Source organism: Halichondria panicea, chromosome 2 (assembly GCF_963675165.1).
Source record: "Halichondria panicea chromosome 2, odHalPani1.1, whole genome shotgun sequence".
In the NCBI taxonomy this organism is placed as follows: Eukaryota; Metazoa; Porifera; class Demospongiae; order Suberitida; family Halichondriidae; genus Halichondria; species Halichondria panicea.
In genome coordinates, this window is record NC_087378.1 from 2,246,557 (window position 1) to 2,274,524 (window position 27,968).

Below are 27,968 nucleotides of genomic sequence, written 5' to 3' on the forward strand. Positions count from 1 at the left end.
TTTGCAAGAAAATAGATAAAACATTCAATACGTCACCAGAGACGAAACCAACCTGTTTTGTGGTTGAAAAAGAGAATAAATATCAAAAAATGTGGAACGCTTCACGAATTTGCGTGTCATCCTTGCGCAGGGGCCATGCTAATCTTCTCTGTATCGTTCCAATTTTAGTATATGTAGTGCCGAAGCAACTACACTAAGCTATAATGTAGTGCACCCATATATAGACGAGGGTACTCGCTATCTATCGTTCGTGGTAGAAATGGAATGCATGAAATTCAACAACAAATTAGCAGTTGGGCAACGGCAATGGGCAGCGTAATTGTTCCTAAGCTTTACACAATCTCACACTCCACTTACACACCAGCTTAAATTTCCTCACCACTGAAACAACAACTAGCCAAAACATTGAGGAATCATATAAAATCTGTTTGAACTGAATACCTCTAGCATAAGGGGAGATATGCTCTAACTCCTACAGGGACCTATTTCTTCACTACTACAAGCCCACCCTAGCTAGTAGTACACTTCACTGCCCAAGCTTGTACTTCAAGTCCTTTAGCCACTTAGCTCAAGTAGTGCTAAAAAGCTGATAATGAAATTAGAGAGATCAGTGGGCTGATTGCATAGTAAGATTAAATACACACCCATAAGAACTCACCTCACCTTGTGAGCCTCAGGAATACAGTTTGAGTGCTCACCTAAAGGAAACAGAGCAGATAATCTTGGTGATTCTTATTAGCTTACATTGTATGAATGCCCTATTGAAGTTTTGTTTCAACCCCAGCACCACTGTACTTTAGGGAGTGTGAACTGAACATATGGGTGGCATTTCATTGAGTGCTCTGTCATTATTTGGCGTGCTCTTGTTACGTCTGGAGACACTCCTTGCCCTGCAGTCATTAAATTCATGCAGATTGAGTGGCTCAATAGTTACCTGTCCACCCGTTTTTCAGCTCTGTTTCACGGCCTCGATAAATTGATCATTAAATTATTGTGTAGATCTGCGCTACATTGTGAACAAACTACACATAATTATCTCATAGTCTGAGCATCATACACTACTTTTCATTGACTGACATCTCACCGTAGCTGAGCTGTCTTGTTAGCAGATGACTGTGAAATTGACATTGCAGGAAACACAGGAAATCACTGTGTTGGACTTTTCTGCAGCTGAGGGAAGCCTCAACCACAGAACATAGTGGATTCTAATATTAGGATTCTAATATTAGCTCTGAACAATACTGACTAAAGGTAACTAAAGTCTATTATAATAAATGTTTGCACTCTCAAAACCCACACACACACACACACTGAAGTTTGTTTATATTCAAGTTGTATAATAATACTGTATACAGCAGAATTGCATTCAAAATAAACATGTTACAAGAGTATTATCAGTCAGAAACGTCTGAGCAATCCTTCTTTCATTCTGCTTACAAATTTATGCTTAATTAATCGGCCTGGAATCGAGGCTACTAGACGGCACAACTTTACTGCAAAGATCTTCAGACTTGTGGTCATAGCCGATTTTAGTCGTCAAATATTCGACTCTAAACAGTGACCTACCAGCAGTATCTATGAAGAAAAATGCCAGAGTTTACTATAATTTTCGACTTCTACACGTGTACAATGTGCATTGATTAGGTAAAGATCATTAATAATAATTATAACATCACTCGAGTTGATGTAAACGGATTTGCTAACCCTTTTCCTTTCATTATGGGTAAAGATCTCACAAGAATAAACCATAAACTGGATCACAAATACTGCAACTGGTAAAGGGTCATCGAAAATAGATACAAAATTGCAAATTATTACTACTGTACTGGTAAAGGGTCATTGCTCTGCACTACAAAATAAAAAAATTAATGTGCAAATCCTGTAAATATGAGGTCACAAGTTATACTAGTTATACTATGAAGGTGAAATACATTCTGCTGCTATTTGGTCCCTCTTTGACAGGGCACAGGCAGCTGCCCCAAACCGAACTGTCGGTAGTTTAGCGACAGGTACCCACTTGAGCGTGCTTGGATCATAGCACTCGACACTGTCAAGATATTCCGAGCCATTCGATCCTCCTGTAATGCACGTGAAAGTGTGTGTGTATGTGTGTATGAGTGAGTGCAGGTGTGAGAGTGTGCATTATAAGGAGGTGTGTTTATGTTCTAGTTTGCTTAGCGAAAGTACAATACCAACATTACAATAACAAATCAATAATAAAGCCGAAAATAAAAACAAACCTTACAAGAAATACACAACTAGCTCACCCATAACATAGATGAGGTTTCCGATAGAGACCATTGCCAAGCCAACGCGAGGGCTTCCCATTCGAGACACAATCTGCTTCCACTGGTTCAGCTCTGGGTTGTACACTTCAGCTCCATTGATGACTTCTTTCCCGGCCTGACCTCCAGCGACGAATATCTCCTTAGCAAGTAAGGCAGCACCTGTGCACAGAAAGCAAACAGGTCAGTGAAGCAATAAATACCCAGATGCAATGTACATTCAGAAATCCAAAGTATATGTACATACTCAGGATTCAAAATAGCTATGGTATGAGGACCTACTGTATATGGCTTTTGACACTTGCCAACTGACAGCTACATGTACTAATATAAAACCACTTTTATATGCTTAATGAGGCAATTACATAGTTATGCACTAAAGGTGAATACACTATACTTTAGTCATAGCACTATTACACTCACCTGCATTTGCTCTGGGGGCATACATGCTGGACATTCTCTCCCATTTCCTGTTGAGCAGGTCGAATCTCTCCACCGATCGCAGCTCCTCCTTCGAGTTAACCCCTCCAATTGCATAAATCCGCTGATCAAAATAGACGGAGCACAAATCACTGCGAGCATCCAACATAGCCGGCTGATAAGACCACTCGTCAATATCAGGATTGTAGAGCTCTAAAGAATGGAGATACGCCGATCCACTGAATCCTCCTAATACTAAAATCCCTTGTGGTGTAACAACAGCAGAGCAGCTTCTTCGTGCCGTATTGAGAGCAGCAACCTTCACCCAAGCATTCGACAGGGGCGAATATTTCTCGACAGTCTTGTGAGGCTCAGTGATGTCTGTTCCACCAATAGCGTACAGTTCCCCTTTGAATAACACGAGTGCCAAACGAGAGCGGCGTTGGAGCATCTTTGGACCCATTCTCCATTTCTTTTCGTGGGGGTTGAAGAACGAGACATCCATCATCGACTGGCCAGAGTCCCCCGATCCTCCGACGAGACAGATGACTCCCATGAGTGAGCTTCGAGGCTGTGTTTTCTTGGGGTTGGAAAATAAAAGCACAGAGGCTGGATTTTCGTGGTAATCGAGTGCTTCTTGAATCATCACCTTCACTTCGTACACTTGTGAGAGCGAGGAGTTGAGCATCACAACTGTGCTCAGAAAGTTTGGCTGGAGGATCGGAAATCTGACATGATTGTATAATGGTACAATGTATCTCTCCCTGTCCTGGTCACATTCAATCCATCTTGTGACTGCATAATAAACATCTTCTTCGGATTCTATCGTGATCTGGTCTCCTCTAACAAGCTCTTCGACTTCCTCAAAGCTGAGTTCAAGAAATTCGTCTTTTCTAGACATCTGTACAAAGTGCTGAAGCTGAAATTTGGTCGAGGCCGATACAAGATCTTTGAGGTTGAACAATTGAGCATACTTCAGTATACCGAGACAATTTGCCGGAGACAAGTGCTTTGAAATGAATCGAGCACAAACTGCTACAATTTCGGGGAGATCGAACAGACTTGCAGTTGATAGAAGACCTTGAGCGTTGTCTTCGGTGATTTCCAGTTTTGTAGTGTAGACGAAACTGACGAGAAGCTTCACACTGTTAGCATCTACATCTTTGAGAACAACTTCACTTTGTACAGACTCTTGCATGCAATTGGTGAACATAGCCTTGAAGTATGGAATAGAAGCAGCTAGTACCAGTCTATGGGCTGGTATGGAGAGCAGTGGAGTGTCGTGGCTGTTTAGCACCATCAGATTCACATCACAAAGTGCTCTCTGTCTCCATAGCTCCTCGATCTCTTTGCAGTTTGTGAGCCTCAGATCTTCCTTAACATGTGTGTAGCTTGATCCTTTCTCCATGTCCCTCACAGTCACTGTAGCAGCATGCACACAGGCTTGCTATAGCGCTAATGATACCTGATGGTTTCCTGGTACAGCACACATTGATAAACATTCCGGGGCTGACCAACAGCTAGCTCCAAACTCCGCGACCTTTCCCAGTTTCCAGATCCTAAAGCGTGTTGGATCTATATCTTAGATGGGCGTGCCCGTCCCCCATTTTTATGGCCGGGGACGGGCACGCCCATCTATCTATATCTAAGAGCTAGAGAAGATGGTGAAGTCACTGGAAGACTATTGTCTAGCATGTATTGCTCGCCACATTACCACCTTCAATCGGCTAGGTAACCACCTGAGCCTCAGGCACAAAGAGGTTCTCCTGGAGAGAATGTGTTGGCATCAGCAACTCACCCCTGAAGTCACCCCATCCATTTTCTACAACCTCTTCTCACATACCCTCCTCCGAGTGAACCTCTCCTACTCCCCTCAAGTCACGGATCGTACTCTTGAGTTGCTAGGCAACAGCGGATGCCTCCCAACCTCAATCACTCTTAACGATTGCCCCAATGTGACTGGTACGTACATACGGGTTTGGTCCACACCATTGCAATACTATTATTTCTGTGTCATTACCACACAGACAGAGGGATTTCCTGTCTTACCAGAATCCTGAGGAAGACTGAGGTTCTCAAGCTGAAAAGGCTGCATCAGATAACTAGCAAGGGGCTGAAATCTATTGTCTCCCGCTCCTTGAAATACATAAACCTGTCAGAGAGCAATGGAATATCAGATGAAGGGATCATTGATCTGGTCCACAACTGCCCCAATATTGAAAAGCTGAGTGTGTTTGAGCTGCACAAACTGTCTGACGTGTCCCTAACTCAAGTGGCTGCAATCCTAGGAGGCACACTTGTAAGTTCAGACCTGATACTATTACTAGCTCAGCTATGTGTGAAGGAATTCAGAACCATTTTCCATCTTCCCTTTCTGTCTTGATGCATCACTGCGTGCTAACAAGAGCAAATGAGTAGATCTACTCATTTGCTCCTGGTGCTAATTACATGATAATTATGGGGTCTATTCCAAACTAGCCTCGTTCCAGGGTGCATTTCCTCCCGTTCTATTAAAAAAAAATCGGCGTGGGAACGAGGCTAATTCCAACTTGTAATACTGTTGTGTTAGAGTCTTCTTCATTATTACTACTTTTTCCTTCCAGACAGAGATAGACGCGTCTGATATAAACCTTGTGACCTCCCAGTCTACACAGGCATTGGCTGAGCATTGCAGGAATCTCACTGTGTAAGCACTTAGTAGTCTACCTGCACAAGGGCTGCACAGGAATATGTTTTGGAGCTTCAAATACATTATGTAACTGATGCTAGCCGTACAATTAAGTGATGTACCTTCACCCTCACAGGGCTAAGTTTGAGAGCTGTGTTCGTCTAGACGGCTCTGGGTTGATACAGGTAGGGAAGTTTTTAAGGGATATGACTCAATTCTATGGTACTGCTCCTTACAGCTCACTTGAGGAAAATGATACAGCTGTTTGCATACAGTTATTAGTAAAACCAAGGGCGTATACAGAGAATACGCCCTTGGTAAAACTTACAATAATTATTCTGGGTAACTTGGCTGTAACCACAGTTGTAACACATAGCTGAATACCAAGCATCAAACATCTAACTGCAAGCCCTGTACACCATGATAATTTCTTCAGCACAGCCTCAGAGAACAGATCCAGATGCCAATGAGGGTGTATAAAAATAAAAGTGTTCGGGGTTCGAGATAACAGTGATATTTTGCAGCAATGTTGCATACAGTAATGCATGTTGCTTCTCTTCCCCACTGGCCTACCACACTAACACCTCCACCCTGTGATGACACTTGCAGACTTAGAACTTACAAACCAAACGACTACTATACAATACCCGTGGCCGCCCACGCGCACCTGGGGTAAACATAGTTATGTTTCATAATCATAATTATCCTCTTACTGTGGTTACAAATGTAAATATTGCAAGTTTTACTAACATGTAAATCACTCACTGCATTACCACAAAACCACCACAATGATCAATCTGTGATCCTTGAAAGCTATATAATAAGGTGGTATGGAAATTCAAACCAAAGTATTATGATGAGAATTTGAAGTGTAGAATAGTCTACCAATGCTTTATGCTGGGACTTGCATACCAGCAGATAGCTACTAGTCTGTCCACTGTATGGAGAGTTGTGAAGAAGTTTCAGGCTGAAGGAACTGTTAGTGCGAAGTACTGCTCACAAAAGATTGTTTTGAAAAAGCCTGCTGCTTATAAATACGAGGTTATACCGGTACTACAGTGAGCGAGTCAGCCATCTTAAGTGCAATAATTTTAAGTGTAAACAATTGCACTCACAGTTTTACATTTACCATTAATTTTGCCCCAAACTTCCAAATGAACTTGCAACGCACAGTATACAGTTCACAATATCTACAGTACACGTACCACATTGTCTTTATACAGTAATACACAAGCATAAAATGTACTCAATCACCTCTCCTTTCAGATGGCTGAACGATGTGATCTCACCGATCTCTGGATTTCATTCTGCTACAAAATCTCGCAGCCAAACATCGATATAATTGTGAGCCTTCTGAGAGCCAAGGAAAGAATGGTTACATTTAATGCCATGGGGATAGGCATGTCCACACTCTCCATGCAGATGATAGCGGCCAGCTGTCTCACCTCCCTCTCTCTGTGCGGGGTCACAGCTCTCACTGACAGCACTGTCGATATGGTAATGAACACGGTCACCCACATGGTATAATTATAGATCTGTGTCCCAGCTACACTATTAATTTTGGTCTGGAATGATTTAGGACTGAAATTTTAATCATAATTATGATTATGCATTACTATATGAACTTGAGCTATAAAAATGCCTTTATTGGAACATTGGATCCATTAACCTAACTTTGCTGTGTCTCAGGTACACGTATCTATGAGAATGTTTAGGTGTGGTTGCAATTAAGCATATTAATACTAATGGCGTGGCTGAAATTAACTACACGTCCTTCTGGTTCCCTTCACTAGATCACCAAAGCCACTGGGCATAGCCTTGTGAATTTAGACGTCTCTAACTGTCTGTGGCTGACTAATCGGACACCTGCCGCTATTGCCCGCCACTGCCACGCCCTGGAGAAGCTGGGACTGAGGAACATGAAGGAACTAAATGGCAGAGAGCTATGTCCATTGTTCCTCGATAAAAGAGCCAAAAACTTCAAGTCTATCACTCTGTCGGGGTCAAAGAATGTAAGTGGAACTGGGTACAGAGACCAGTAAAGCTACACTATACTACAATGCATAAATGGTAATGCGCGCCTAAAGTTTAATGCTAGTGTCCAATACTTATACTTCCCAATGACGTACCTCTGTGTATGTAGTAGTATGCAGGGTGAGTACTATATATAATTATAGTAGGGAGTTTTGTTGCCGACAAAAACAATTGTATGCCTATAATATAGGATATCTTTCCTGGTAGTGTTGTACATGTGAGTAGTTATAATGATTCTCATACACATAAAGCTTCTTCCTCGTAGCAGCTTGAATGCTTTCTGAGTACCTATAGCGGGAGATTTTTGTTGGTGCACATTTTTTGTTAACTATACCCAGTTAAATATTTCGTATTCTAAGTGGTTGTAATGGTGATGTAGGACCTATTGCGCATTAATATTTCGCAGTTTTACATTTTCTGGTTAATACGAAAAAACGAAAGAAAATTTTCGAAAATATCCCACTAATACAGTATACCTAACATGTAGAGAAGGAATGCAGAGTTCACTTCGGATTTCTAATGGTGTGTGAATTATGAATTACATATGGCCATAAAATGCTGTGTGTGAACTACACCCACTATAGAATGATGTGATAATTCCCAACTTGTAAGGCATTGTATGTTGATTCAGATTCTTATTTGGGCAATCCAGAACCCAAAGAAATTAAAAAGCCACCTGTTGGTTGCCCTAATTAACGACCATGTACCATATCCTCTCATCTGCCATGACAGTGTGAGCTTACAATGTATGGTGATTATCACCATCCATTTAGCATATTTTTTTAGGCACCTGTTATCTGTTGTTTCCATAGATACCAGCTACAGTTGTCTACGACATAGTAAGCAACTGTACCAGTCTAAAGATATTCACTGTGGCTGGTCTGAAAGATATAGACGACAGCATTGCTTTTGCTCTTGCTCAAAACTGCAAGAACGCTTGTCAGATCAGCCTTAAAAATTGTGAACTTACAGATAAAGGTGTTTGTGAGATTGCAGTGAACTGCTCTAAGCTGACCATAATGGCACTGGCTGGTGTAAGTCACCTCACTGACAAGTGTGTCATTGCACTGGCAGAGAATTGCCATGAACTGAGAGAGCTGTACGTGTCGGGCTGTCCAAAGATCACCAGACAATGTATCACCTATCTCAAGGTGAAATGACATATTGATTCATAATCTCCAGAAGCCTGGTACATGGTAGTGATTACCTGATCTGATACCTGATACTATGCATGTATCATTTTTGGGTTTCTTCAAGGCTTTGCCTTTGATCTTGTTCTTGGCTTAAGTACCATTTTGGTTTTGCATGCATGGTTTTTAGTGGTATGTTGGCTAAAATTTTATAGTGCTTGTAATTTTGTCCGCTTACCTTTCAAACTGAAACTATGCAACTATGCATATGCTTTATTAAACACTGTACAATATCCTGTGTTACCTCAAATACAATGTTTAGCCACATTTTCTAGCTGATGTGGTATTATTCATGACACTGTTCCCCACCCAGGACTGTGCGATTGGTCGAGTGTGTGTCAAGCACACCATCCCGAATGCCCCCATTGGACTGCTCATGGGCAAGGACCTAGATACTGGACAGTATACACGAGTTGACAATGTAGAATTTGACAGCCTCAAGAGCAAACTAGCATGAATAAAACAAACAATAATTATTAATTAGCTTAGCAATAATGTTTTATCATGAATTTTATCACATCCATTTTTGTACAAGCACTCCAATCTTATCATCGTTACCTTGTATGGATGAATCTTATGGCTGCTGCAATGTATTGTACGGACACTGCACTTGTAATAACATGTGACTTCAGAATTACCACCCAAAGCCTAATTTGTGGTTTGTTGACAGTTGATCTAATTGAGATACGCCCACACATTTTGCACATTAGATAAAAACGAGGGCACTCGGTTAACAATCATAATATGTTGTTTGAGAACTTAACTACCGTAGCTGATTAACTATTACTAGACCTCAAGCTAGCTCAAGATGAAGCTGTTGCAGCTTTTAACGCTGCTAGTCGGTGCTGGCACCGCTCTAGCTGCGAGCAGTAGGAGACCTATCAGGAGTCTACATACACCCAAAGGTAAAAAAATCCTTTCTCTGGAGCCGGAGCTAGATCTAGCTGCCATGCATAGTCCAGAACCAGTGATAGACATGCACACTAAAAAACTGTGTTGGAATAGAAGACTATGCATGCCACCTCAATGAATCCTTTTCTTGCAGAAACTGTTGAGAATTACGAGGTGGTGTTTCCAGTTGTCACTTATCCTGAAGGAAAGAAAGTAAGCTGGCGGGATCTAGCCAGAGTTTTACTGTTCTGCACTGACATAATTATTGTCAGCGAGCAAAAATGAATGTAATTATTATCTTCTATTTCTACCTCACCACAGGCACAGCGCCATCCCTCTGTGATGCATGTGCACATCGAGGCACAGGATGAGAGATACACTATCGTCTTGAAGTTGAACGAGTGAGTTTGAGATCTACTACAAGTGACGTATGACCTGATTGTACTGTGTTTTCCAACTTTACAGTATGCTCATTCCCTCCAACTTCAATTCACTTTCTTATGATAAAGATGGCAGAGAAGTTATTACAACGGTATGTCATGTAACAATGTGTGCTATTTTATTTGTCACATTTTTCAATGAATTAAACTAATTTATTATTAATTAATCTGTACTAACCCCCTCCTCTTATAGGGTCATGTGAACTGTTTCTACCAGGGCTGGGTGGAGGGTCACCCAGAGTGGAGAGCCACAATGAGCACCTGTACAGGATTAAAGTGAGACACTAAGTATCGAATTAGTACAATTAAATTACACACTAACCCCAAAAACGGCGTCCTGATATGGACTCACATTTTTAATAGGGAGCCTTGCACGTGTCAGGTGATACTATAGTGCAGCCATATTCGTTGGATAGTTGTGAGAATACATCCGGACTTTGCTAAGTAGTTGCCAAGTGATTTTTACCACCTTGTGCATACATTGAACATCATGAATGCCCATTTATGATGATTTCAAGTGACACTTTAGATCATTTCGTTTGTTGCACATGGCTTCTGTTTATGATCAGGTAACGTGTGTGAGTGTGTGTGTTGTACTTGCAGAGGCACTTTTGGGAATTACCAAAACAAGAAAGAGCTATTCCATTTGGAACCACTCGACACAAATGACCCATCTGTGAGTTTCATTTTTAAGTTTGTTCTAGCTCATTTTGTTTACTTTGCCTTGTTATTGTTTGTGGCAGTTGGAGCAGCCCCATGCACTTTACCCTGACATGGAACTCGAGATTGATGAAGGGTCTTGTGGTAGGTGATCTTTTTGCAACACTGCCTCCCTCCACTCACCATAAATTACACTGTCTCCACACACACACACACATGCACACACCCTCACACATTGCACTGCATCCACACACACACACATGCACACACCCTCACACATTGCACTGTCTCCACACACTGCATCCACACACACACACATGCACACACCCTCACACATTGCACTGCCTCCACTCCACACACCCTCCACATCGCACTGCCTCCACTCCACACGCCATCACTTTGCACTGCCTCCACTCCACACACCCTCACACATTGTACTGTCTCCACTCTACTCACACAGGCTCTAATGAGACTCACATGGTGGATGAGATCGGTGGAGTGCCCATGCCTGATATAGAAGATCTGAGAGTAAATAACAGAATAAGCTAAAGCTTGACCCTGTGCATGCATGTACCTGTCCCTGTATATACCTACGTACCTTCTTTTCTATACGTACATAGGGATAATGATAAAAAATTGTGTTGTAACTTTGCAGCTGAAGAGACAAGTCAATGGCTTTTGGATTGTCGAATTGATCATAGTCAATGACTTTAGACAGGTAAGTGCTTGTGCGTAGATATATAATAATTATTATGCGCTCTGTTTGCATTATACAGTATGGTAGCCAAGGGCAAAACCTCGCTAACACTGTCAGTAGAGCTCTGAGTATTACCAACGAAGTGGACAGTGTAAGTTGCTCTATCAAACACTTGACATTGTACAATGCACCCCCTCTCGCACACTTGCTGTATCTTTCACGACTCTCTCCCCTCACACACAGTCACTATAAGTATTGTTATCCAAATCAAATGTGGCACACACTAAAATACTGCAACAGGTATATCAGGCCCTAAGCATCCGTGTGGTTTTAATCCAAAGTATCACTTGGACATCAGGAGATCAAATCACTATCGTCACTGATCCAGACGTTGTTCTGCCTTTATTCCGAACTTATGGACGGACAGTTTCAACACCTCATGACTGCATACATTTAGTCACGTAAGAAATAACGAATTACATGTACCGTATAGCTAGTAGTTTCCGGGAGGGTGGGGGGGCAAAATATTCGTGGTTTTCGTGGTTAAACACTGGAGCAGGAATATTTTATCCCCGAATGAAGCGACCTTGCCAAGCAGCAACTACGAAAATAAGATCCACAAACTGACTAAATATTGCTCAACCAGGAATATTTTGCCCCCCCGAAAATTACCCGGTATACGGTATGTTGTGGTCACAATAGCTACCTTCGTTATTTCTCTGTAGTGGTATTAATTTGGATGGGGGTACAGTGGGACTGGCATATATTGGAGTCATGTGTGGAAGCGGTTGTTCTGGCCTCTCACAAGATGGAGGAAGAGGACTAACAGGAGTCGGAACTACTGTAGCTCACGAGCTCGGTCACAATTTCTTCATGAGTCATGATGACGGTAAGAGTTGAACTTTGAAGTAGTGATTTGAACGTGTGCATTGTTGTTTTTGTGTTTAATTCCCTTCTGTATTCTTATTATAGGCATAGCAAACATGCATTATTGAACGTGTTTGAGGTGTAAAAAATCACTGTACAACTACACACATTTTCTCTCTGCCTACAGGTAGTTGCACATGTACTGACTCTGTGGGCTACTGTATAATGGCAGCAATATCCACAACTGGCCGTGAGCCTAGCTCTTGGAGCAGCTGCTCTGTTGCCTTCCTTAACACAGGCTTCCAAACACGAAACTTAAATCGGTGTCTTGGCAACCAACCTATAACAATGGTCGGCGATCCTGTCTGTGGTAACGGTCTTCGAGAAGGCGATGAAGTATGCGATTGTGGCTCGACTTTGGAGTGCACTGATCCTTGCTGTAATGCTGCCACGTGCCAGCTAGCATCAGGGGCCCAATGCAGTGCAGGAGGATGTTGTAACACTCAGTGCCAATTTATTAGTGCTGGCACCACTTGCCGAACATCTACGGGTAGTTGTGATATCACCGAATATTGTAGTGGGAGCGCCAGCGAGTGTCCCAGTGATGAGAGTGTGTTGGACGGAACAGCCTGCACTAGGAATGGCGTTGGTGCCTTCTGCTATTCTGGAGAGTGTCCAAATCTAGCCCTGCAGTGTCAAGAGGCTTGGAGTAAGTCATCGATCTCTCTATCCTATGTATAAATATGATAGCTTCAGGTCCATACATTAATTAACCCGAGGCCGTGCTGCGGCCAGCGGGTTATAGTAGTTGTCTGGTTTGTCTGTCGATCTGTCTGTCTGCATGCATGGATTGTCTGTTTGTGATTTCTGAGTCTGCTCACCTGGATGCCACAGCGCTGCGTTTACAGCATGGATAGCCTTCACACAACTAGTAATAGTGGCAGATTTTGATGTCAAAGCTTCGTTGTCGAATAAAAGCTCGTTGTTTGCCGGTTAGCTAGCTACACGCGCACGACCTTTATTCGAGTCACTTATTATTTTGTTGTTTTCTTTGCGGACTCTGCGATCCTAGCACCAGGACTCTAGGCTTCTTCTTTACTGTGATCCTGTGATAGTTTAGTGGTGCATGATAACTTGCGCTAAACTCTCTCAAATATTTCAGCATACTGCTGTACTAGCCATGCAGCTCAGTCATACATAGTCCTACTACATGCACTGTATTTATTGTACATGTACATCATTCCTCTGGTTTCTATAGATCTTTATTATCGTCACCAGCCGAGGGTTTGCACTTTAGTGCTCTAGTTATTATTGTCACTCATATCCAATGATTATTGTCTTTGTTCTTATAGCTACATCATCAACCAATGGGGGATCTGCGTGCTTTAATCTGAACACTCGAGGCGATAGATTTGGCAATTGTATTGTCCATGCAACAGATCCACTCACCTATACAGCTTGTACCACTGCGTAAGTGTGTGTTGATGGCTAGTCTTCTAGCAATATGTTTTAATGTACTGTTTTAGGTTGCAATTGATTTACTTTTTATGTTTAGCTTTGTAAGTTGAGCGAAGTGACAGGAAATCTTTCTTTTTCCTCTGTAGCAATGTTGGATGTGGTCTCTTGCATTGTATGAACACAGGCAACTTCCAGTTGAGCAATGCTAACTACCTTTTGGGCACTATTACTCCTTTTCAATCACAACCATGCAGGCGAGTTTATCAACTGCTTTGAATGTACATTATGTCATGATTTACTACAATGCCCGTTATCGCACGTTAAAACCTCGATTACATATGCAACCTTGGTAACCTATGAAGCCAATTTGGGTCACTACATTTGAGGACATGCATACAAAAGAAGATGGGGTAGAAAGAAGATCAGGGTATGAACCTTTAAGGGCGAACATTTCCATTCTGACCGAGTATGAATATCATTCTGTATATAAACTCTTGTTGTTATTTGTAATAATTCGATTGTGACATTGCCTGATATCGTTGCAGGTCTTACTTCAGCACAGATGCTGATGCTGTTGGTGCAGGGTTTGTATCTGACGGCATTGCATGTGGTACTGGCAATGCCTGTTTCAACAGACAGTGTGTAAATCCTTCACAACTCACCACTCATACCTGTCCAGTGGGCTCTAACAGTCTACTCTGCTCAGGAAACGGGGTGAGCTTTAATACATGCACCTACGTACACAATAGCAGCACTGATCCACCACAGCAGTTTATATAGAAACAGACAAGCTATAATAATTGTCCGACACTGCATTGTGATGCATTTGTACACGTTTTACATAATATAGCCAGCCGAAAAAGGACTTGATCATTGTTCTGTTTCCTTACTATAATTATAGCAATGTAACAACAATGGCGGCTGTTCTTGCTCTGCTGGTTTCTCCGGAACTACCTGTCAGACTTCAGGAGGTAGGTATCAGAATACAAAGTATATAGCTACTCAACTAACTTCAGAGCTGCTATACAGACATACATTATAACTAACACCTGTTTTATTTTACAATTTGATTGACAGCTGTTAATCCATTTCAGTTCCAACCAATGAGTGTCTCAACAACAATGGAGGCTGCGCTCAGACATGCACAGACACAACCAGCTCTTTCGTGTGCAGCTGTGCGACAGGATACAATCTTGCCAGTAACGGACTCGGTTGCAATGGTATGTCCTCTAAATACAGCTAGCCATATGGGAGTTCTATACATATAATTATATGGGCAGTGTACGTGTGTGTGTGTGTGGGTGGGTGTGTACTTTTATAGTTGTGCAGGATGTGACCCTGCAGCATATCACATTGTATGTCGTCTGACCTTTGATATCATACGTTCATTTGTTTGTACTTGTGATTCTATACTCTCCACATTGTCTCAGACATCAATGAGTGTAACTCTAACAATGGCGGCTGTGCTCAAGGCTGCATCAACACAGCGGGGTCCTTTCAGTGCAGCTGTGGAACTGGGTACACACTGGCCACTAATGGAATAACATGCAATGGTGCGTTCACATTTACTCACATTTTCACATTTTTGGACAGCTTTAATATTCTGAATCCTGGGAAGAGATCAAACCCACACGCCAATTACTTATGTGTAGTAATGTACACATGTATGGTATATGTATAGCCAACTCGACAATTGCCTCGACAAATATAGACCTGCATGGTTTATGGTTTCCGACATATCCCACGTACATGTACATGCAGGAACTACAACTAGCCAGCTATGTTATGTGACCCCCACACGTTTCCCTTTACTATAACCTCCCTAATATGAGCAGATATCAATGAGTGTGTGGCCAACACTGATGGCTGTAGCCAGTTCTGTACCAACACTGTCGGCTCCTTCACCTGTTCTTGTAGCAGTGGATATACTCTCGCCAGCAATGGCCGCACTTGCAATGGTACGTATTACATACACAATCTAGTGAAACTTGTTAGTACAATATTAGACTTATAGGCATACAGGCTTCCTTGTGCATGCATGGTCTCTTTTGATGGGGTTAACGTGTCCATGTTGACTACACTGAGACCATAGTTTACATGCATCCCAAAATGTACGGTGGGTGAGTGGGAAAGTGTAATCCTAGCCTCTTACACGGAATTAACAAATGTAACTTGAAGTGATGTGGTGTATATACTTGTACACGATAGCTCTGTCCCCACATGAATGTTTGTATTGAGTTGTGATGCATTATAATGCTAGATAACAACGAGTGTGCTCTCAATACTGACAACTGTCAGCAAGTCTGTATCAACTCGGCCGGCACGTTCAGTTGTGCTTGTAACAATGGCTATACTCTCAACTCTAACGGGATAACATGTTCAGGTAAGCAGCACACACTATGGACCATTGAACACCTGAGCTGTTAACGCCATAGCGATGTGGTGACAGTGTCAAACATGTAATATGAATGGTGCATTGTTATAGAGGCCATGAGAAAGATATGTATACGTATGCACAATCTGTATGCAGTATTAATATTATGGTGCTCAAGGAACGCTGTTATGGTACTATTATTAGCCTTTAGAAAACAGTACTACCGCATGTACTATAACTGACTTAATGATGTTTTTGTGCACAGATGTGAATGAGTGCAATACTAACAATGGCGGTTGTGTGCAGACATGTACAAACACTGCTGGGTCTCGTACCTGTGGTTGCAACTCTGGATACTCACTTGCCAGCAATGGAGTCTCGTGCAATGGTACGTCAGGCTATTGTAGAAGAATAGTTAGAAGCAAAGTGCACATCATTGTATTGCGGTTATAAATTATCACGGCGTCATACACACCAAAAAATTTCACGTTTACGTTTCGCTCCGCACGTTACGAAAAACTTCATCTCTTACGGCAGCGTCTGATCAAAAGTATTTGTGTTATGTTTAACGTTTGTCATTGGTGACTGTGCTTAATTACATATTTTGTGCACCGGAATCTCTAGACATCAACGAATGCTCGTCAAACAATGGCGGCTGTGCTCAGCGCTGTACCAACACAGTGGGATCATTCCAGTGCAGCTGTGGAACTGGATACACGCTAGCAGCAGATGGGAGAACATGTAGTAGTAAGTGTAGCTAAACAGGCTTAGAAGTTCAAATTAATGTGACACTCTCTCAGATATAAATGAGTGCATGGCCAATAATGGGGGATGTGACCACTCTTGTACCGACACTACTGGCTCCTTCGTGTGTAGCTGTATCTCTGGGTTCAGACTGGCTACTAATGGACGAACTTGCAACGGTTTGTGGGAATACAACTTTCTTAGCTACAGAACTATCCACTTTCTCCCACACATTCAGCTATCAACGAGTGCCAGGAGGGAACTAGCAACTGTGCCCAGCTGTGCACAGACACTGGCTCCTCATTTGTATGCTCTTGTATGAGTGGCTACGTCCTAACTAACGGGGTCAACTGTCCCGGTAAGTTAGAGCCTCTGTGAGTGCATGAATCAGCCCAAGCTTTATGGCTCTTCTCTCTCTCCTATATAGACATTAACGAATGCTCCACAAGCAATGGAGGGTGTAATCAGATCTGCAGCAACTCTCAAGGCTCTTTCCAGTGCAGCTGTAACAGTGGCTACTCTCTAGCTGCTGATGGAATGACTTGTGTGGATTTGAACGAGTGTCAACTCAACACTGACAACTGCCAGCAATCTTGCTCTAATATAAATGGTGGTTTCACTTGCTCCTGCATCTCTGGATACATACTTAATAATGACGGAAGGACATGTAGTGGTATGTTAGCTCAAAACAAAACTTGGCATTTTTAATATCTGATTGAATTCCCTACCAGATATAAACGAGTGTTTTACAAATAATGGTGGCTGCAATCAGGGCTGCACTAACACTGCTGGAGGCTTCACTTGTGAATGTCAATCGGGATACTTGCTCGCTCAGGACAGCCAAACCTGCAATGGTAGATTCTTGCATGAATACTAGTCCAGGAATTGTCAAATAACCACTAAATTCTTACAGACGTGAATGAGTGCTCGACAAACAACGGACTTTGCTCTCAGCTGTGCTCCAATAATGATGGGTCATTTGAATGCAGCTGCAATACTGGGTACACACTCAGTGTTAATGGAGCCACATGCCTGGGTAAGTGATCAAACATTAATTTTCTGAATATGATCAGATGCTGCCAGTAAAAATTCGCAACGCCAGAAAAAAACGCGCCTGAAAAATCGCCATGCATTTCTATATTCGCTCAATCAATGGTTCATATATCATTCGCACTGTCCAGTTTTTAGCACAGATGATGTTGACTCACACACACACCAACACATGCACACTCTTTCTTTCTCAGACATCAATGAGTGTAACTCTAACAATGGCGGCTGTGCTCAGGACTGCGCCAACACATTAGGATCTTTTCAGTGCAGCTGTGAAAATGGATACACACTGGCTGCTAATGGAAGAGCATGCAACAGTATGTTTGTAGCTATCCAACATTTTTTGTTTGGACTCAACAAGAACAATTTGTGCACTTATATAGTACTTGTCGTATATGTGCAGGTAATGTACATTTTGTTTGCTCATGCAGATATCAACGAGTGCCAGAGCAGCAATGGTGGGTGTGACCAGATCTGTACAGACAACGTTGGCACCTTTGTGTGCAGCTGTAACACTGGTTTTGAACTTGCTACCAATGGACAAACTTGCACTGGTGAGTAGCAGCTGACTTACTTAACATTAGGTGTTCTTCTGCATAAATTATGGACAGTCTGTTAAAGTAACAACATTGAGTGGTGTACAAGCTATATCATTTATAATAGGGGAGCCATCAATTGTGCTGTATATGTATGCCTTTATATCAATCGTACCTTTACAGCTATTAACGAGTGTGCTGATGGCACCAACAACTGTGAACATCTCTGCATGGATACTGGATCCTCCTTTGAGTGCTCGTGCAGAAATGGCTACACCTTGAACGCTAATCAGGCAACCTGCGATGGTAAGCAATTTTACTGCATCATATATACATGCACCATGCAGCAATCTGCTTTTATTGATTCTATACTCTCATCATAATGTTCTTATTGGCCATAAAGTACTTCCAAAAACAACGCACTCTTTATTTACATTGTCTTTGTTTTTATTCAGACATTGACGAGTGTATCACAAACAATGGAGGATGCTCAGACACTTGCCGGAACTCAGCCGGGTCCTTTGACTGCGTGTGTCCCAGTGGCTTTACCCTCAATGCCGATGGACTCTCATGCACAGGTGAGTAGGTATCTCTCTCTTTGTAGCTACTTCGATTTGGCGTGCACTTAAAATTCAGTAATTTTTCGTCAATTATATAGAAAGACAATGCAAAATGCGCGCAATCTACACACACAAGTGCGTGTGCTTGGGATGTTTTATATATAATTATAGCTGGCTCATAATTACCTGTAATAATAGTCACACCATTTATGATATGTTTTTCTACAGAAATCAATGAGTGTAATTCAAACAATGGCGGCTGTGATCAGACCTGTACGAACACTGTCGGAGCCTTCCAGTGCAGCTGTAGCGCTGGGTACCAACTCGATACTGATGGTCTATCATGCGAAGGTAAGCTGATCACTTGAAATGAATATTATGCTAATTGTATCCTGTTCGGAACCGCAAAGCATGGTTGTAATAATTATGAATGGCACCATTAATTGTTCAGTAGTTTTGCTAATTTAACATATTTTGCTAAGTTTTGTAATGTAACACATTGTACAACCCTCTTTCTTGTTTACCTAAACAGACATTGATGAGTGCTTACTGAGCAATGGAGGCTGTGACTCTGTCTGCTCTAACACGGAGGGCTCCTTCGAATGTGACTGTAACACTGGGTTCAGAATAGAAGCAGACGGAAGGACTTGTACTGGTACGTATGTGAGCATGTAGAACCAACGATCTACTAGCCTTGTTGATTGCAGAGTAATCATGCAATCTCCTGTTAGTGTAGCTAGCAGGAAATCATTACCAGCTGTATATTATATATTATTATTCACACACACTTTCTGTTCCCACATGCAGCTATCAATGAGTGTGCAGAGGGAACTAACAATTGCGAGCAGTTGTGCTCAGATACCGGTGATGCCTTTGTCTGCTCTTGTCGCAGTGGGTACACACTCAATCAGGATCAGGCCACTTGCACAGGTAATCTTTATTATATTAGTATGTCATGTGTGAATGTGTCAACTTGTTTTAAAATTAGAAGTGACTTTATTTCAAATGACAAGATTGTATCGTAATTATGTCCCTGTGTAAATACATACAACATGTAGGTATGAATGTGTACATATACATAGCTAATTCTCAAAAATTACTGTTTTCTCATGATAATGGTAGCAAACCTGAACGTGTACAAGCGTCCACAATAATTAGTATGAAATCCCTCTAATCATTAATTTGATGTTGCAGATATCAATGAGTGTGATGCACAAGCGGGTGGAGTGTGTGAGCAAAATTGTGATAACACTGACGGAGGGTTCGAGTGTTCCTGTAATAGCGGCAAGCAATTGGACGCCAACGGATTCACTTGCTCAAGTGAGTGTTGAAATTCATACTTCCATATTGGAACGGGTGTACGAATTGTGTAAAAATGCTATGTACTATACACATTTTCTCCTGTAAATCATGAGTTCTTATTTCTCCTGCAGACATCACTTCAGTTGTGGATGAAAACGGTGAGCTCTCTCTGTTCCTTATGTGCATGCACACCTCACAGGCAATCGGCATTTTTGCTTAGTCTGAGTCTGACAGCTAGTAGTACACACACATACATGTACCTCTTTATGTGTAGTAAACATACGAACTAACTCCTTCACACCTACACACACACAGTTGCTCCTATAGGTGGCATTGTCGGTGGAGTGATCGGCGCGATAATTTTCTTTGTTTTGTTAATAGTCATCGTCATCATTGTGGTCACAGTGCTGATGAAAAAGCGAAGCGATAAGACCGAAGGTGACTACAGACCATCGAAGGCAAGCCCAAGCAAACAAAACTCCTCACAGCTGCACAGACCTGTCCATGCTTCTCTGACTGGATCAAGTGACAATCTCTTGAACACTTCTACCAATGGTTACCACAACAGTAACATAGCCTACGTACCAGCTATGACAACTTTCAGTAATCCTTCTCCAACCAGTCCAACCAGTCCAATCTCAAACGGCCGCTATACTAAAGGATATACCCCACCCCCCGTAACCCCTGCACCCAGTGGCCCCCCACCTAGACGAGCAGCTCCAATGGCCCCCAAGACAAACCCTGCACCTTCGGCACCCCCCAAATCCTACCTACTACCCGTCAACTCAGTGCAGTCTCCTCCACCGAAACCAGCCAAACCATTCCTGCAGTCAACACCTCCCCCAAAACCAATGAAGCCTCCGGTCCTCTCAAAGCCTCCGGTCTTCTCAAAACCTCCAGTCCACTCAAAACCTCCAGTCCACTCAAAGCCTCCAGTTCACTCAAAGCCTCCTCCGTCTACCGGAACTCCCCTGTATCCGCCATTGAAGCCAGTAACAGGAGACATTGCAAAGCCTGCTCCTAAGCCAAAGCCAGCCCCTCCACCTAGTAGACCAGTCGCACAGGATAGAAGAGCTCCACCTCCGGCACCAGCCGTGAAACCACAGCCGAGTAACAAGCCTGTTCCAAGTGAGTAGATATACATACGTATATATACGGCCTATGCTAGGAACCTTCCCTGTCATAAGGTACAATAATGCCTTTCCTACTCTATAAAACAGCGTTGCCCAATGCTATACAACGTACAACACACTTCGTCTAGTCTATGTATAGTACTATTGCCGTGTTTATCGTAATTATTTCCACACACAGCTCCCAGACCGTCTGTAGCCCCTCGAAGTAACAGCAAGCCTGTTCCTCCCCCGGCCCCCAAACCCACAGCTCCACCTGCCCCCGTGAACAGCTCAACTAAACAACCCATGGCCCCACCTGGCGGCAAAAAAGCAATGGTACCGCCCCCAAGAAGATGAACTGAATATCACAACAATTATTACCCTCCCTAAATTAGCGTGTTGCTCTGTTTTTAAATCCAATGCATGTGTAGACGTGAAAGTTATAGCACAAATACATTCACTATTAATTATTCTTTTAAATCACTGAAAATAGACAAACAATTTTGCAAAATTAAATGATGAATGAAAAGAATACTAAAGCGTCCATATTTGGTTGACATTGTTCAGCGAGTCTTCTGGGTCATTCTTGTAGAACATAAAGTAGCCTTGTAGCTGAGCCATGCTGACGGGTTTGTTCATACAAGTCACTTGCTCTGCAAACAGCTGGGCTCTAGCAATAGGCTGCTCTGGGTAGAATCGAAGGTACATCTGCTCCAGTTGGTACGGAGATGCATAATCAATAGCAACCTTCATGTCCACTCGTCCCGGTCTAATTAAAGCAGGGTCCAACCTAAACCAATAAATCAACATTAATTATACAGCATACATTGAAAGAGCATAATTATATAAATTATAGTCAATGTGATTGGATGCACACAATAATTATGTAATTACGTATACCCTGTGCGTGCGCAGCAGGGGTAGAGTGATTGGTGTGTGTGTGTGTGTGGACACAAAAATGAGCTGTTTGAGCGAACTAGACACCTTCATGGACTGCTTCAACTGCTAATGAGACAGTAGGATAGACTAGCTATAGTTTAAACTTGTAGGTGATCTTCGAAGGCGACTGTTTTCTAATCAATCTCGCTTTATAAAGTCACGATCATTCCCCATTTACAATCCCAGAAGGTCATTACGATAAAAAGTTTTGTATCCGTTTTGCCGCTCTGCGCGTGCAATGAAGCTCAATGCACGGGGTGGAGCATCTTGTTACAGTGATGCATAGTGAACCCACCTGTCTAAGTAGTTGGTGGTCATGAACACGACCCTCCCCTCAGTTGACGCCACTCCATCCAAAGTGTTCAACAGCCCACTGAATGTGACTCTACTCAACCCTTCGTATGCCGTTTTAGCCTTTGCACTCTCCTCACGGCTCACAAATGCAGCATCCACATCTTCTAAAAGTACAAGACTTCGCTGAGGGGCTAGACTGAGCAGGTGGTTGAGACGATCGTCAGACAATCCTCGATCACTCAGGTTGAGTACACAGATGCTGTAGTCCAGCTCACCAGCCAGTGCTGTACTATTGTGTGTGCGTGTTGGAGGGGAGGGGGGGGGGGGGGGCAATATTTTGTGGGATGTATTTGTGAATGCATAAAAAGAACAAAGTCATTCACAATCAGAACAAGTTCTAGCACATCTCGCCTCTAGGGCATTGAGTGGTCATTACATGAAACTACTCTTTCCACAGCCTGGCGGACCATAGAGAAGGTAACCACGACGATAGGGAATGCCTGAAAAGCAACAGCAAAGTATTTATTTCCAATAATTGTTGTTCCAACGTAAGCAGCACTCACCTCTCTCCATGTACCACTGCGGTGTACTGACGAAGCCCTTGATGTCATCCACAATAGCCTCTGTGATGCCCTGGTTCAGTATCACTGAGTTGATGGCCCGGTGTTTCCGTGGGTAACCAAACTGGCGCCACTCGGCCCCGACAGGAGTATACATGATCGTTTTGCCCTCCATCTCCTCCAGAGCCATTTTCCTGGCTTAATACACATGTGCATACCAGACACAAACCAAGTAAACAAGGGGACTAAAACAGTACTTTTTACAAATGCAGAGTTTTATAAACAAGCTCCACATACCTAACTAGAAACCTGATAAAAGGGGGCACATAATTATATACACTTGACATTGACATAGTGTATTAGGTTATGTCATCAGTTAGATCTACCAATAGTGACTAGACTAGATAAAGAATAGACATACCTTCTTCCAAAATTCCGAAGTACACCCCTTTGTCTCTACCAAGGGCTGTAAGTGTCACTGTTTCAAATGGAGTCCCATTTTGAAGATTCACCATTTGTTTCTCCCTGTTTCGTTCGACTCGTATCCATGTCCGTTTGTACCAGAATATATGAACCCCTGGACTCGGAATAAAATCAAATTTAGTCCTAATGCTTCCGTTTTCCAATTGTTGGAAGGTCGTCTGAGCACTCAAGTGTTGGGTATGGCTGGCATTCTCTGTTATCCACTGAAGAAGCCATTGGTAGCTCTTGTCTCTACTGGGGACTTCTAGTGTGATCATACAGTGCCTTCTGAACATAATCATGCCAAGCTGACTGCCCTTCCTCAGAAAAGCAAGCCCAGCTCCAACTCCAACCAGTCCAAACCCTGCACCAAAGTATGGATTATTCTGCAAAGCTCCTACAAACTCTGCTAGCCCCATAGTGAAGTGATTTAATAATTTAATAATTAGTAGTCAATGATTAAGGACGCCCTTGAGTTTACTTTGGCCATGTGGTCTTTGATGACTGCGCATGTGCAATAGCAAACATCACACAGAATCTATGTATAAATTCTTGGCCTTTCTGTTCTACCATTAGGTTGCCATGGATTACATATAGACTATTTAATAACAGGAATTCAAGAAGAATTGTATTGCTGTAAATCTCCCATAGTGTGCTATCTGTGACATCATCGCAGAATCTATGTGAGAAGGAAGACAAACATTCAAAACAACACTCGTACCATCCTCGGCTAGGGTCTGTTACCTCCGCTAGTTTCACACGACTGGGTCTCAACATCAACTCCCCTTGCCCCAACAATAATAATAGTATCGGAAAGTCTGGCCACATTTCCAGTCAACACCCAGTGCAGTATCATCTAAATTTAAGTACATGTAGTACACATGTATTGCCAATACTATTGCATGGGTCCATTTCACCCACTTCATGCATTGTAAGCATGTTTCTGAAAGGACTCACCACAAAGAAGCTATAGACCATATTTTGTCAGCAGCCTATGGTTCCATTGATCTGTTCAACACACAATACCTTAATTATTATTGCTGTATGATCTGATCAACAAGCAAGCACTTACTTTAAACAGTGTCATTCTATTTTCAACACTTGGTATAAATAAATAAATAATTATAGAGTCACATTAATTCACAAAAAGCCTGAGTAAAAAATGAATACTAATGAACTATGTTCTATAATAATAATAATTATAATACAATTTCATATCACAAAAGTTGGTTGTTCAATCAAGGCTTGGGAGGAACAAGAGGCCTCCTTGTAGCAGGCACTCCGGGCCTCGGTGCAGGCTTAATTGGTGGCTGGTGGTTGGCATTATCTAGGGGTTTTTAAAAATATGTTTGTTATCAAGAGCATATGCATAGGGGTGCATGGTTTGGTTTAATGCATTACACACTAAAAGCTTACAGGGCGGAGGTGGGTCTTCTCTTGAGGCAGGTATTGGTCTAGACGGTGGTTTAGCCGTGGGTGGAGGAGGTTTGAAAGCTGGTCCTCTGGGTTGTGCCGTCCGTGAGGGTGGTGGGCGTGAGGGTGCTGGACGTGTGGAGGGAGTAGTGGGAGGACGTGAGGGTGGGGGAGGTCTTGTTGCCGCTGGAGAGGGAGTTAGCTTATTGGACCGTACCACACTAACTGATGTGACAGGTTTAGTAGTGGTGTGACCGTTTACTGATCGGCCTCTGTGTGATGGGGTGTACTTTCCGTCCTTGTAAAACTTTATCAGCACTACTGTGACAACCACTGCCCCAACGATCAGAGCAAGCACAAGGAGGGTTCCAATGATACCCCCAGCTATCGCCCCACCTGTAAAGGAGAGAATATAGCAGTGGATCAGCAGGAGTCCTTCAACATGATTGTGATATAGTAAAAACCATAGAGTGTACAAGAGTACATGTAAGTCTAAGCGGAATCTGTCATTGCTAACTCTTAGTTCTGAGTTTGAAATGGACAGGCATAGGCCACTGTAGTATATTCTGACATACATGTAGAGTGGACACATTAACACACACACACACACACCTGACGCTGATGCTCCTCCGCCAGGCACATCGATAAACTCACTGCAGACAGACCCACCAGAGCCAACATTGCATGAACACATATTGTCAGTGTTGCATACCTAAAAAGAGAAGAAATTCGTATGTCATGCACGTATTAGAGACACATTATTATTTTTATCAACGCAATTGACAAGTTCACGAGTACATTATCTTACTCTACCCACACACACTGTCATGTGATTCCCCTTGACGTACCCCGTTTCCAGAGCAGGAGAGTCCATTGCTTCCTACCGAACAAGGAGGGATGTTCAGGCTGGTCAAGGGCACACACTGTCGTTGGAAGCACACCTGCAAACAGCAAAATACATATATACTTACACAAGTATCACAACTACGAACAATACATGAATCCAAAGTGCACTATTAAAGTGTCCATGCATGCATACAGTATGATTGATTGCCAAGCTGAAGGCTTACCATTTCGTCTCCACACTTTGTGCCTTCATCAACCAGTCCGGGATTTACAGCATCTGATGATGTCGGGGTAACTGAGCCACGACACTGGTGAGACACTCGATTGTCATCTCTGTTTGAAACTGTGATGACGGTGGTGAAGATGTTGTTCGGGTTGGTAAATTCCCCAAATTCACAGTAGAGGAGACCACACATCTCGTCTCCTGATGCACATGAGAGATATTGGTTTTGGGAGGGATCGTGGCCACAGTTGCCAAATTGATTACCAGCCAGGTTCCTTGAGTAGCACTGGTCTATACCTTTATTGGTGTCTGCAGGGAGGAGAAATTACAAAAATGTATGTAAGTACATGTATGTAGTCTGAAAATACAGTTTAGATACACATACCGTAAAACGTCTAATTAAGGCGCCACTCTAATCTTAGCGCCAACTTTAAACAGTCTAATTTTTCTTTGTTCTAATTGGGGGCCAAATGAAGCCATCAAAGCTATTTATCAACGTGGCCGTCACTTTAAATAAGGCTAAAGTATTTTTCTCTGTTCTATTTGTGCGCCATAAAACCTTAATTAGAATTTTTACCGTACTTAAGTATATGTTGCATGGTATAGTACATGCAGCATAATGGATGCAGTAGGTTACCATAATTCTTTAACTCACTGAAGTCGATCTGACACTGAGAATCATACGAGAGACAAGTACCAGAGAAGCAATACGAGTCGTTGTTGTTGCAAAGCTGTCCGTCCTGAACTCTGAAATCCTCGGGACAGTCCGAGGAGTCACCAGAGCAATACTCCGTGATGTCACACTCCTGGGTGGACTCACGACAAGTGGTGCCATAGAGACGGAGCTGACAGCTGTCACAACAAGAGCCGGAGAAACACTCAGCCCCATCTATCAGCTGACAGGAGGTGGCATTGCAGCAGGGATCAGTGCAGATCTACAGATATATGTGTACATACGGGAGGAGAGTTGGCTCAGTCACAATTTACATTGTACATGTAGTGTACTCAAACAACTCAAACATTACTGACACAAGTACAGTCACAAGACAATGGGAAATTCGCATGCAGTGTGCTGCATGTAGTCACACTTTAATCATAATTTATACTCTAGCCCAATAGTTCGGCACCAATTAGTTCAGCTCACCTCTGGAGTGCCACAGTCGCAGACCTCCCCTGTCTCTCTGAGTCCGTTCCCACACACTCCCTCTCCCAAAATAGCCGCTGGCTCGTTGAACAGACAAGAGTTGAGACCGTATATTGTGAAGCCTGCATCGAGGTCTTCTTGTGAGCAGGTGGACCAGCGAGTGGATGGAATAGACCCTGACACGGAAGCCATGATACAGTTCCCTGTCGGGTCATTACACGTGCATGCTCCTGTTGAGAAGAGAAAAAGATGAATTCAGAACAAAAGTATTGTAGTAAGCAGGATTTCTTATGTGCAATATTATTATGCCTCGGTGCGCATGCGCAAGCAAGGTATACAGTAGTGTGTGTGTGTGTGTGTGTGTGTGTGTGTGTGTGTGTGTGTGTGTGTGTGTGTGTGTGTGTGTGTGTGGACGGCTACAGCTGCTCAAGGATCAATGACATGCAAGTAAGAATTTCTATAGGCTTCTAGTCAAGTTTTCTTGGATTTTTATTCGTGGATTTGCAAAATAATGCTTCGTTCTCGAGTTATTCCTAGTTTTGCTCTTTTTCAGAAGAGTGCGTAGCAAAACTTGTTCACTGAGTGTTGCTACTCTACTTAGTAGTTAGCTCTGCACTAGAACGCTAGCTATTGGTAGCTACAAGAGTGAGAAGAGACCTGCAAGGCTCTGCTGATGGCAGCCATTAATATAGACTTGAAATTTGGCATCAATCGTTCTTAACAACAATCATGGTCGACCATTACCCATTCTTTGAGGCGTGATTCTGGATTCTGCCTGCATGCAACAAAATTAATTAAT

The 27,968-nt window shown here is 42.7% G+C and overlaps 5 protein-coding genes and 1 non-coding gene across 10 annotated transcripts in view; 2 read left to right on the top strand and 4 right to left on the bottom strand.

Annotated features, from left to right (window-relative positions):
* Positions 1-85: 85 nt before the first annotated feature.
* Positions 86-192, bottom strand: LOC135332543 (U6 spliceosomal RNA). The gene has a single exon (XR_010393393.1). It is a non-coding gene; the product is annotated as a U6 spliceosomal RNA (small nuclear RNA).
* A 1,538-nt stretch (positions 193-1,730) lies between these two features.
* On the bottom strand, positions 1,731-4,217 carry LOC135330910 (kelch-like protein 18). Its single transcript, XM_064525883.1, has 3 exons — positions 2,709-4,217; positions 2,268-2,447; positions 1,731-2,078 (listed from the first exon to the last, which is right to left on the bottom strand). The coding sequence occupies exons 1-3, from the start codon at positions 4,111-4,113 to the stop codon at positions 1,915-1,917; spliced, it is 1,749 nt and encodes a 582-aa protein (XP_064381953.1). The 5' UTR covers positions 4,114-4,217; the 3' UTR covers positions 1,731-1,914.
* A 111-nt stretch (positions 4,218-4,328) lies between these two features.
* LOC135330915 (F-box/LRR-repeat protein 7-like) lies at positions 4,329-9,186 on the top strand. 2 transcript variants are annotated; one of them, XM_064525891.1, is made up of 8 exons: positions 4,329-4,667; positions 4,733-5,004; positions 5,309-5,391; positions 5,510-5,558; positions 6,640-6,870; positions 7,167-7,385; positions 8,220-8,558; positions 8,911-9,186. In XM_064525891.1, exons 1-8 carry the CDS (start codon positions 4,367-4,369, stop codon positions 9,052-9,054), a joined length of 1,638 nt encoding a protein of 545 aa, XP_064381961.1. In that variant the 5' UTR covers positions 4,329-4,366; the 3' UTR covers positions 9,055-9,186. The 2 variants fall into 2 exon arrangements, with proteins under 2 accessions (XP_064381961.1, XP_064381962.1); XM_064525892.1 differs by lacking the exon at positions 8,220-8,558.
* A 113-nt stretch (positions 9,187-9,299) lies between these two features.
* Positions 9,300-21,768, top strand: LOC135330864 (fibrillin-1-like). 2 transcript variants are annotated; one of them, XM_064525806.1, is made up of 39 exons: positions 9,300-9,502; positions 9,643-9,701; positions 9,810-9,889; positions 9,954-10,020; positions 10,122-10,204; positions 10,532-10,604; positions 10,672-10,732; positions 11,049-11,116; positions 11,244-11,306; positions 11,365-11,436; positions 11,586-11,746; positions 12,011-12,174; positions 12,340-12,861; positions 13,505-13,622; positions 13,757-13,864; positions 14,156-14,324; positions 14,512-14,581; positions 14,705-14,830; positions 15,041-15,163; positions 15,446-15,568; positions 15,871-15,993; positions 16,250-16,372; positions 16,609-16,731; positions 16,785-16,907; positions 16,967-17,086; positions 17,156-17,401; positions 17,460-17,582; positions 17,642-17,764; positions 17,973-18,095; positions 18,210-18,332; positions 18,498-18,620; positions 18,770-18,892; positions 19,103-19,225; positions 19,407-19,529; positions 19,682-19,804; positions 20,069-20,194; positions 20,308-20,334; positions 20,492-21,304; positions 21,488-21,768. In XM_064525806.1, exons 1-39 carry the CDS (start codon positions 9,406-9,408, stop codon positions 21,643-21,645), a joined length of 5,496 nt encoding a protein of 1,831 aa, XP_064381876.1. In that variant the 5' UTR covers positions 9,300-9,405; the 3' UTR covers positions 21,646-21,768. The 2 variants fall into 2 exon arrangements, with proteins under 2 accessions (XP_064381876.1, XP_064381877.1); XM_064525807.1 differs by lacking the exons at positions 16,609-16,731; positions 16,785-16,907; positions 16,967-17,086; ... (1 more) ...; positions 17,460-17,582; positions 17,642-17,764.
* Positions 21,692-24,002, bottom strand: LOC135330923 (mitochondrial chaperone BCS1-like). 2 transcript variants are annotated; one of them, XM_064525902.1, is made up of 5 exons: positions 23,503-24,002; positions 23,085-23,279; positions 22,958-23,021; positions 22,523-22,810; positions 21,692-22,078 (listed from the first exon to the last, which is right to left on the bottom strand). In XM_064525902.1, exons 1-5 carry the CDS (start codon positions 23,960-23,962, stop codon positions 21,823-21,825), a joined length of 1,263 nt encoding a protein of 420 aa, XP_064381972.1. In that variant the 5' UTR covers positions 23,963-24,002; the 3' UTR covers positions 21,692-21,822. The 2 variants fall into 2 exon arrangements, with proteins under 2 accessions (XP_064381972.1, XP_064381973.1); XM_064525903.1 differs by having other exon boundaries at positions 23,085-23,275; positions 23,503-23,644.
* Positions 24,003-24,650: 648 nt separating this feature from the next.
* LOC135330886 (zinc metalloproteinase-disintegrin-like EoMP06) overlaps positions 24,651-27,968 on the bottom strand; it is a 10,426-nt gene continuing 7,108 nt past the window's right edge. For both annotated transcript variants that reach the window (XM_064525839.1, XM_064525838.1), the window contains exons 13-19: positions 27,170-27,399; positions 26,681-26,960; positions 26,027-26,334; positions 25,805-25,897; positions 25,569-25,668; positions 24,960-25,352; positions 24,651-24,870 (exon numbers count right to left, since the gene is read on the bottom strand). In XM_064525839.1, coding sequence (XP_064381909.1) covers positions 24,782-24,870; positions 24,960-25,352; positions 25,569-25,668; positions 25,805-25,897; positions 26,027-26,334; positions 26,681-26,960; positions 27,170-27,399 — 1,493 coding nt within the window. In that variant the 3' untranslated portion in view covers positions 24,651-24,781. The remainder of the gene's footprint in view (positions 24,871-24,959; positions 25,353-25,568; positions 25,669-25,804; positions 25,898-26,026; positions 26,335-26,680; positions 26,961-27,169; positions 27,400-27,968) is intronic.